Source organism: Poecilia reticulata, linkage group LG16 (genome assembly GCF_000633615.1).
Source record: "Poecilia reticulata strain Guanapo linkage group LG16, Guppy_female_1.0+MT, whole genome shotgun sequence".
NCBI lineage: Eukaryota > Metazoa > Chordata > Actinopteri > Cyprinodontiformes > Poeciliidae > Poecilia > Poecilia reticulata.
In genome coordinates, this window is record NC_024346.1 from 23,896,201 (window position 1) to 23,907,025 (window position 10,825).

General features: G+C 41.5%; 1 protein-coding gene across 1 annotated transcript; it reads left to right on the forward strand.

The window, feature by feature from the left end:
• The first annotated feature begins 2,214 nt into the window (after positions 1 to 2,214).
• Positions 2,215 to 9,786, forward strand: fbxo32 (F-box protein 32). Its single transcript, XM_008432102.2, has 9 exons — positions 2,215 to 2,451; positions 2,910 to 3,031; positions 3,907 to 3,956; positions 4,074 to 4,166; positions 6,808 to 6,901; positions 7,700 to 7,884; positions 7,965 to 8,147; positions 8,433 to 8,576; positions 8,662 to 9,786. Exons 1-9 carry the CDS (start codon positions 2,339 to 2,341, stop codon positions 8,749 to 8,751), a joined length of 1,074 nt encoding a protein of 357 aa, XP_008430324.1. The 5' UTR covers positions 2,215 to 2,338; the 3' UTR covers positions 8,752 to 9,786.
• The last annotated feature ends 1,039 nt before the right edge of the window (positions 9,787 to 10,825 follow it).

A 10,825-nucleotide genomic window follows, 5' to 3' on the forward strand; every position in this document is an offset into this window, starting at 1 on the left:
AAAGTGTCATTATTTATAAAAACAATGCAAAGTTTTCACTTTTAATGGACTTTCAAGGCAACGTCTAGAGCAACTTTGCATTAAAAGTGTCATTGTTTACCGAATGACACTTCATGACAACTGTCATAGACATTCATAAAGACTCCTTCATGTTCATGACACGTGTTATGTCATGTTTATGAGAATGTCATGTCAGTCTTATGCACACCCCGTCACAGAAAGTGTTACCAAATAATCTGCCAGTGGAAATAGTACTTTTTGTTTAAATCAGTATTAAGGAATTACTGATTTAAGACAAGCTCTGTGTTTTTGCAATGCATCAACTCTGACCAACAATAGCATCCCACAGGATGATGCCGCCACTCCCATTTGTCACAGTGGGGATGGTGTACAAAATTAGCTGAAAGCTATCATTTCATTTTCTGCTCTTTTCACAGGGATGCACTACTTTATTACAGCCATCACATAAAGTATCAATAATTGAATTTTATGTTAGTAAAGTGACTAAATGTAAACAAAAGTCAAACACTTCACTAATGAAGCCCTGCAGAAAAGGACGCAGCCACCAGTGAATTGTGTGCAGTAAAAAGAAAAACCCACATCGGCCACATGTGCTAAACTGGTCGCCCTCAAGAGACAGGACATAGCACAACACACACGCAGAAGGTGAGCTAAAAATTGCCCGTTGCTTCTCGTAAAGGTTTATCTGATGTGCACAGTGGCTGACATGTTTTAGTGATCACAGAGTGCGCCATGAGTTAAGGGAAAGAAGAAACATTTACTCTTCTACTAGCCTGTGCTTCAGTGCCGTATTTCTGCTATGCTAACATCCTTAGTTTAAAAAAAAAAAAAAATCACATCCTCCTTTTGACCTGAATGATTGCATCAGCTCCATTTCTGATGTGCAGGACGACTTTGAGAAAGTAGCTGAAGATGAGGACAGCTAGACTGTATGCATTTCCCTTGGTTGAGATAGTAACGGCAAAGTTAATGTTTGTTAATAACACAAGCTCAAATAACAGTGTAAACTAAACAACAAACACTTGGAATGATATAATTAAGTCTTACGACAGAGGTCAAAATCAACCAACCAGCCCTAGACGGGGTTTTTTTCTGGATCATAGTCGATGTTTGAAAAAAAAACAACTTAAAATATCACGAAAATAAAGTTTTGCTACTTTCTCAGCAATTAAGCAACTTCTGCATCCAGTTCTGTACATACACACACACAGTCATGTTCATTAAATTACAATATGCGTTCCATCCAACTGTGTGAATAATCTATATAATGTGTTTCACTTTGTGATAAAGTTCCTGAAGGAAATGGACTTTTCAATAATATTCAAATGTATTATTAATGGATGTGCTAGGACACATGAACATATCAACCCTCACACACACACTGTCGTATTATCCGCCCAACATGAACACACGGGTGCAGGCACAGCATGATTACATGCAGACACAGAAAGGGAACAATAAAAATATGCCCGGCAAATAAATAAATACACTAGAAACCCTTCGCTCAGTAAAAACACAATCTGCATTGCAACCAAAAGCTCTGGAAGAATCTAAAGCCCAAGTCAATCTATTTATAAACTCAGGATTGACGAAGAGGACTGGCGGGCTTCACAGCCAGTTCACTGGATGTGCTTTCATCCTAATATTTACACTCAGACATTTTCCCAGAACATGAATACATTATGTGTTATAAAATGTAGTCAATCCCACCTCAGTAACCCCCAGGCGGGGTCTTATTGTGGAAATATGCATTTATCAGAACTGGATTCTGAATTTAATTCAAGCCAACGCTTTTAGGCCAAAGAAGATCCTGAATGAATTCAACAAACTAAGATAGGATTTTTATATTTTGTATTAAAAATAGCATGAAAACTAAAACGTCAGGACAAAATACAACCCAAGTACTAAACTCAATTGTTTCTTCCCGGACAGTAAACATCATAGTAAGTATGTATTTCAAAAATATTCATGCTTCTACGCTTTTTAAAACACTCTCAGGTGAATCTGATCGGTGTCCTGTGCTCCTATCTTTCCATGACATCGAAGGATCTTCACTCCTCCTCTCCTTTCTCCGTGAGCTGTCGCAACTCTGAGGTTGATAAACAAAGCCACGTGTTGCGAGGAAGTTTCCAAAGTGGGCGGAGCTTCGTTGCTTCCGGGTTCCGAGTCGGAGGATAAAAGGCGAGCTGCGCAGAGTCAACACAAGCACACAAACGCACTTAACATTAAGAAGGAACGCGCAGTTTTGCAAAGCAGAGGCCTGCGTGCTTTTCTACGGCTTTCTCTTCGACGTTCGGCTGTTAGTAACCGAGTCGACATGCCTTTTCTCGGACAGGACTGGAGGTCACCGGGTCAGAACTGGGTGAAAACCAACGATGGATGGAAAAAGAGGACAGCAGACGACAAAAACAACAACGTCTCTGTGGAGAGGTTGGTTGTTTGAACGGCCTGGCCTGAGAAAAATGTAGCAGTCTGATGGAGTTAGTTTGTTGCTTAGTGTTAGAAATATGACGGGGGGAGGAAGATGTGGGAGATGTTTTGAAACGAGTCCAAACTGCATTGCAAACAAAAGGCAGAGTGAGGGGCCTTCGTGTAAGTTTCCATCAGTGTTTTTTTTTGTGTTTTTTTTCTGGTTGGCAAGTTCCTTTTCAGGCTAATCACCGAGCTAATAATAACCTGACAAGTCAAGGGATTAACAAACGTCTGCTGAACCTGGCCACTTTCCAAAAAATCAGCATTTGCTTTCTAAAACACACACCAAAAAAACTAAAAATAAAAAAAAATCCACATTTGATCATGGGCCATCTTTACATCCAGTCAGAATTAACTTCTGCATCATTCTCTTAACTTTTGTGTGGCTCACATATGAACTTTGTTCCCCTCCCCAGCTTCTGCAAAGACAACGAGCCGGAGTGTTTTAACAAGGAGAACCTGCTGCTCTCTCTCAGCTATGAGATGTCTGCCAAGAAGAGGAAAAAGGATCTGATGAACAACAACAGCAAGGCCCCCTGTGAGTCCCCGCGAAGAGAGACCCAAACACGCGCAGAATAAATGAGTTGTGTAATAAGGCACGAGAAAAGCGGTCCAGATCAGAAGCAGAATGTGTCAGGACTTTGTCCCCCCCCCCTGCCCCCCTTATTTAATTTTGATACAGTGGTGTACAAGTTGTTCAGCCAGAAATCGGAACGTTCAAAATGTACTGTGTCTAACAATGTCACCAGATCAAATGCTGCATTTTTTTTTTCACAATGATAAAGTAGATAATTATAGATTAGTTCATTCGATTTGCCTTGAAGCCGGAGCTTAGGTCTAGGATTAGCAGGGACACTCTGGTGGGATTTGAGATGAATTTAGCACTACCGGTTTAATGCGACGACTTCATACCTGCAGCTTCAATCAGTTTTTTTTTTTTTTGTTTTCTGCAACTATACAGGATGCTAACCTTTTATAGATTTTCAGTTTTTCCAGCCAACAGAGCATTTTCTTTTTTACCCCCCTTTTCTGACTTGGAACCTGGACTTTCGGACTTCCAAGCACAAAGGGCATAAATCTCAGCCTCAAAAGTTAAAGATATTTACTTTGATGCCAATGTTATCTCATTTTAATTATCCCCAGAAGCAGCAGTACATTATTTTATGCGTTCTAGTCCTTTTAGAAATAAAATCAGCAACCAGAAACCTGTATCGGCTGTGTAAAGCGCGCTTGCTGCATCTCTAAATTTGGAGCATTTCATTACCATTCCGTCAACAACTAAACCAGCTCTGAAATTGTATCTTATTTGCGTCGCGTGCTCGCGCATTTATCCCAGAGCTTATGAGCAGCTCAGTGACTGCGAGGCCACTAACGTAAAATCACTTTCTTCCTGGTTTCTCTCCGTCTTTCCAGATTTCCACAGGGAAAAGTGGATTTACGTTCACAAAGGAAGCACCAAGGAGGTAAGACCGCCTCAATTAGCTTTCCATCAACTTTCGCAATCACAGTTGCTAATGTAAACAACTCGGCGCTCTTGCACGGGATTGCAGCCTAATACTCTGATAATTAAATTCTCCCAGCGCCACGGATATTGTACGCTCGGAGAGGCCTTCAACCGCTTGGATTTCTCCAGCGCCATCAAGGACACGAGGAGATTTAATTACGTTGTCAGAGTGAGTCCTCCTCTTTTCTTTGCTTTTTAGTCGCTTCTGTCTCTTTGTGTTTGCCAGGGGAGGTGTTTTTTTTTTTTTTTCTGTCAGAGGCTGAGTAGGGGAACTAGGAGGTTGGTGGGGGGTTAAAGTTAAAGAGGGTGGCTCTTATCAAGGCTCTGCAGACTGTGATGATGATACTGAGGAAAGTTTGCGTTATTTATGATTACTGAAAACTCCCTGTCGTCCCCTACATCAACTTCAAACAAGGGTTTTATTAAAAATCTAGGTCTGTTTTTCTCAAACTCATTTTTATCCCACACAAACCGTCAAGGTTTACACTTGGAATGCCAAACGGCTCATCATTGTTACATTAGTGCAGAAAATTTTGTTTTATTTCCACTGCTTTTTTCCCCCCTCTTGATGCTATTACACACTACCTCCCCCTGCCTTTACCCTTTATGTGAACATGAAGTGTGACCCTGTGCTGTGCAGCGGGGAGGGGGGGTTTGAGGACGTTTGTGACAGCTGTGTTGTGCGGTGAGGTGTGAACCCCCGTCAGGAGTTTATGAAATCAGACCTGATGCTTGTCAGGTGATTCAGACCCCTAAACACGTACACACACTTGAATCTATCCGATGAGGCCCGCCGGCTTCTCTTTCCCTTCCGTTTTCTGTCTCATTCCCTTTGGTCACTGGTGTAGTTTGTCTGCTTACTGGGGACGCAAGTCATCGATTAACGAGTTGATTTAAAGGAGACTGAATCGACTGACTGACGATTAATGCAAAAGAGGCCATTTTCTTAAAAACCCGAGTTTGCGCTTGTGTCAAGAGGATCCATAGCAAAATGCTACATTTTCATAATATGGAGAATTAAAAAAAACAAAAAAAACGCAAACAAATATATTCTAACATAATCATTTCTTGTATTAAGGTGATAACTTAAGGAGCTTCTCAACTGTTTATGTGTCAAAACAGAACCGCATAAGTACATTTTGTGTCTCATACCGGACCGTTTCTCTTCCCAGTTCTGTTATGGCACCGCCATCTTTGTTTCTATATCAGCTGGCTCTGCTCAAGAGTACTAGTGCTGCCCTCTTCTGGATGGCGGCCAAACTGCAACACTGAAAGATGATGTGAGCTGACGTTCTTAATTGACTGGAAGTCATTTTGATTTAATTAACCATTAATCAACATTTAATCATAAGTTGATTGCCTCATTACTGCTTAAGTAAGTTTAATCTCAAACTCACAGAATTTCAAGATTTAGCTGAGATAAAGGCATCAACATGACGGTTCTGAGTTTGTATGTCATTGTTTCAAATCGGCAGGGTTCTTCTTCTCGGCCCCAAGGAGTTCTGGAGCTGTCCAGTTTTGAACGGGTACTAGATAGCAGAGTGTTGGGCCCAGAGAACAATAAGAGTGTAACTCTAGCATCCAGCCGGTGTCGGAGCCGGGTCGTCGCTCCTCGCCGTCTGACGACATTTTAGGGTTCGTTTAATTCGTTCTCAGTTACACAGATCGTCTTCTTGTTCAGCACAGATGAGATTCTCTTTTCCTGGGTTGGACAAACTAAACGAATCAACCTAAACCTTTTAAAAGCTAGATTTGGCTCTTTTAATATGGACTATAATAGTTCTTAAATACTTTTTAACTTTATTTCCTAGATGTGTGACAACTAAATAATAATTGTATATATATAAAATGTTAATTAAATTTGGTCATTGGTCACGTATTTCTTGTCGTCTAATGGCCCCACTCCTATAGGAGAAAAGTTTTGTATGAATTTGAAATATGATGATAGAGAAATTAAGTTTAAGATTACTTCTAAACTATTTGGTTAAAACCAAACGTTCTTGAGGTTTTTGCAATCTACATTACGGGTCTAGCTCATCTCCATAGAAACGGCGTGCACAGAGGTGGATGCGGAAGCGCACACCGTTCTGCTCGACTGAATTCTTTCTGAGCAACGAAAAGAAGGGGATTAAGCATTGGGAATGAAGAAGAATGGCATGTGGAAAGTTTGAGTCCGCCAAATCTACATTTGTTATAAAAACACTTTTTGCTCCATTGGGAACCCATAAAACTAAATCTGACATCGACGTTATGGGACAAAAAGTGGGTAACTTTTCCGTTTATGCTTCAGATGTTTTGGGTCAGATCTGAACATGGCTCTGATTTGAGTTTCTCCATGACGTCACAGCGCCTGTCAGATGCCAGTTGAGCCACCCTTTTAGCCCACTGTTTGTCTGTGAGCCAGTGGCAACAACTACGCACACACACGCGTGCACACACACTCTGAGAAGTGAGTCAGCTAGTTCACAAGGCTGGATTATCAGGGGTCAAATAACTTCAAGCTTATGTTTTCATCAGCCAACGTTGTTGACTCCAGTCTAGGCTGTTGCCCAACACTCTTCCAGAAGCTTCACCTCCGCAAGGCGACTCTGATCAAAACAAATCAGAGCTGAGGCTAATGGACCTTCAGTTGAAAGCAATAACCAGGTGGACAGCTCCCAGTTTTGTTACAAATGTTCAAGCATGGAATTTGTTTTTCTAAGAATCCAGCAGCCTACTAAACACAAAGTAAGGAGGCGGTGGAACAGAGCGTCTCGGAGGCTGACGGGGAGAAATTTATGTTTCTTTTTTTTTTTCTTTTTCTGTTCCAGCTCCTGGAGCTTATCGCCAAGTCGCAGCTCCCCTCGCTCAGCGGAGTGGCGCAGAAAAACTACATGAATATTCTGGAGAGGGTTGTTCAGAAAGGTGAGCCCTCATGCCTCCGGTGCGTGTGTGTGTGTGTGTGTGTGTGTGTGTGTGGTTTGTGTACATCTGCGCTGATCACTTGGGTCTCTCAGGAAAAAACAAAAGTAATAATATTTGCACAAGTAAACTTGAGAATCTACTTCCTGTTTTTGCCCTTTTCTGTTTCTTTGCATCTGTAACTCTTAGAATTTATCTTTACTACTTTTGCTTCAAAGTGACTCTGTATTTCTTAAAGGCAATAAGTGAAGCAAGGTTGCTTCAAAAGAATTTGCGGAAGTGTCCCCCCTTGAAAGATTTGCTATCTTTAACGCATTACAACTACAAGCATCAGCTGTAATTGTAGTGAAATGGGATTACAAGAAGCATCAACCTGGGTGGGAACTTGACTATCAAAATACATTAAAGTTTGTGGTTAAAGTGTGACAAAATGTGGGGTGTGAAGAAGTTTTTTAGTATTTATTATTGTAGGTGAGAAAATGAGCCAAGACAGCTTGGACTTGGCTCTCTAACTTTGCTGTGTAGAACCCTGACAGTCAGCAGACCCCTCTGCAAGCTGCAGTGTAAACTAAATGTTCCTTCAGCTAAACAGACTTCGGTTGTTTGGGAAGCGTCACAAAACCTTCTGGCCAAATCACATACATGCAACTGTGAAATGAGTGGCTGCGATCTGTAGCTAAAACTCTGTTGTTGTTTTTTTTAGCTACAGTTTGAAACTTTGCTGTTGAAATTTCCATTCAACATCCTAAAGATTTGAATTTAATTTTTTTTTTTAACATCAAGATTAATGATCCGTTTCAGTTCTCGATGACCAGCAGAACGTCCGTCCCATCAAAGAGCTGCTGCAGACGCTGTACGTGTCGCTGTGCAGCCTCGTCCAGGACATGGGCAAGTCGGTGCTGGTGGGGAACATCAACATCTGGGTCCACCGCATGGACAACATCCTGCAGTGGCAGCAGCAGCTGGACAACATCCAGATCAACAGAGTGAGCATCTGTCTGCCTCACACATCGTGACAGGGTCACTGTCACGACTCTGTTTCTAACGGCATCTCACCCTCCTGCAGCCTGCGGCCACGGGCATGTCGCTGACCGACCTGCCTGCCAGTCTGCAGCTGAACATCATGCAGCGGCTGACGGACGGCAGGGACCTGGTCAGCCTGGGACAGGTGTGTCCGGAGCTGGGGGCCTTGACGGAGGACCGCCTGCTGTGGAAGAAACTCTGCCAGTACCACTTCACAGACAGACAGGTATGAAGACGACGAGGGGAGGAGGACATTGGAATGGAGGACGGGTTCTGACATGGAAATAAACAGTCCGATAAAGTCGTTAATCAGCCAGTTCACAGTTAAATGGCAACTTGAGACTTATTTTTATACTACAGCATTTAATAAAGGTTCTCTACATTCAGCTTGTATTCAGATTGGCAAAAATATCTTAAGACCGCTACCAACTTCCTCCTGGGTTTTTGTAGCTGCGACTCTTTCTCTGACAGGTCACGGTTTCCTTAAGCAGTCTGCATTCCCCTTTTTTAGATCCGCAAGCGTCTGATGGTGTCGGAGAAGGGTCACCTGGAGTGGAAGAAAATGTACTTCAAGCTAAGCCGCTGCTATCCTCACAGAGAGCAGTACAGCGACACGCTGCACCTCTGCACACATTGCCACATCCTCTTCTGGAAGGTACATCTCCGTCTTCCGCTCCGATTCGGCGCAAAGGAAGCGTTTCGACTCGCCGTCTAACGTCTGTCTCCGCTTTTGTTCTTAGGATACGAACCATCCCTGCACGGCCAACAACCCCGAAAGCTGCACCACGTCCCTCTCCCCTCAGGACTTTATCAATCTGTTTAATTTCTGATCTCTGCAACACACACACATACACACACTCCCCTACTTCTTCAGAAAACTCCAGAAGTATGGACTGGACTGTACATACTGTTCTTGTACATAGACGTTTTTCTTTTGTTTCATAAACCAATCATGTCCTGGATGTACATTTACTTGCGACATGGACCTGGAGAGGACGCAGGCTGTGGGACGACTATGCAATTTTATTTGGTTTGAATATTTGGATGAGATCAAAAGAAGCATTTGAAAGTGATTGAATGTGATGGAGAATGAAAGGAATGTGGTGAGGAGGGGGGGGGAAAGGGAATATTTGGCTGAAGTTTTCAGTTTTAATATGGTCTATTCCCTTGTTTATGGGATTTAAGTTCTATTTTTGTTCAGATTTGTTCGATTTTTTTTTTAATCGAAAATGGATTAAAGTAGTGATGTTAAAAGACCTCCACTCTGGGGAAGGTGCAATATATTTTATGTGGAGCTGTGGTCTGCTTTAATTGGGAGGGGAAAATGCATACAGGGAAGAGAAACGAGATGTTTTGTTTTTATGCTTTTTTCACTTTTATATGGATTTGATATGTTTTCTTTTATTCTGCTTTGGCAGTCATAGCAGCAGCTGAGTGCAGTATTACCAAACGTAATCAAAGCCAGAGTAACTGTGGTGTGCCTTTACAAAACTTGAAGCAATACCGGCAAAATCTCCATCTTGTTTGCATCTTTTCTAAACCCTGACTATTGTTTTATTTTTTTTCTGTGTTTAATTTTACGGAGGACTAAGGTGCAACACTCTGAAACCAAAGTTGTTTAACTATTTTTTTTTTTTTGTTAAGACTCCTGTATGTGTTCAAACACCCAGCTGATTGTGTTGTTTACATATTTATTTCTTGAGACTTTTGGCGACTGGTTCAACTTTCACATTTTAGGTTTAAAGAAGTGGACTTTTTGAGTGTTTAAAGGGCCTTTGTCACTGCTCAGACTTTGAGGAACTATGTACATGCTATGCAATGCGGTCTGTTTTTATGTTTAATAAACTGATCAGTGCTGTCTGTCCTGTTTTGTAGGACTGTGAGGTTACTTAAAAACATGAATTCATCAGTGTTATACAAAGTTTAATAGCCAAACACTTCATGTTGTGGTTGAAAACATGGGACCTCCTGGCGTTGAACTGGCTTTAGAAGTAGCTTGTAACGGCAAAAGTGTGCCATCTATCGGCCAAAGGGGGAACTGTAGCACTGAATTGATGGGCGTTGCTGTTCAGTATTGTGGTTGTCCATACATATATATATATATATATATATATATATATATATTTTAAACAATGCAAAAATATTAAACGTTTCGTTTTTTTTTAAGCACTACCTTTTGGGTTCAGATATGAGGGCCATTATCAAAACTGATGTGATGCAAATATTTGACAGAAGTTTTGACGCACACAAAGAAATGTTTTGCTGTTATTAGATTTTTTTTATACTATTTCTATCACAGAGCATTTTAAACTTTGTGGCTTGCAAGTTTTTATTGCTCTTGTTGAGGTAAAAAAAAAAAACCCTGTCATTCAGAAGATGATGCTCATACACCTGTGGAGGCGTATAAATATTTATCTGCGACCCTCTGCGGGTCAAGATGGGATGACTGGGTCAGCCTTTTTATGCTGCAGAGATGTGTTAATCTCTGTGGAGCCAGCAGATAACTCTGGAATGGAGCACAGACACACACATACATACAGTCTCTCCTGTATCTCTCAAGTAGCTATAACATCCAGTCAGTCTTGGTCACTGTTTAACCCTGTATCACCTGTGTCGATGCATCTAATAACGTCCGGGGAGGAATCAGCGACTCGTGTTTCTCTAATCAAAACAAACACCCAAATACAGGCGTTTTTGAATTTTTAACACACTTGAGCTCATCACACCTGATGTCGGAACCATAAATTTCACTTCCTGTTCTCTGTCGAATAACAGAGGGACGGCATCAATAAATATTGTTTTCAACCTTTTCCTGCAAATTCTCAATTGGACTTTGGAGCATTTTAACACCTGCAGTTCACTACAAACAACAAAACCCAAAAAACTTGAATATTACATTAGAAC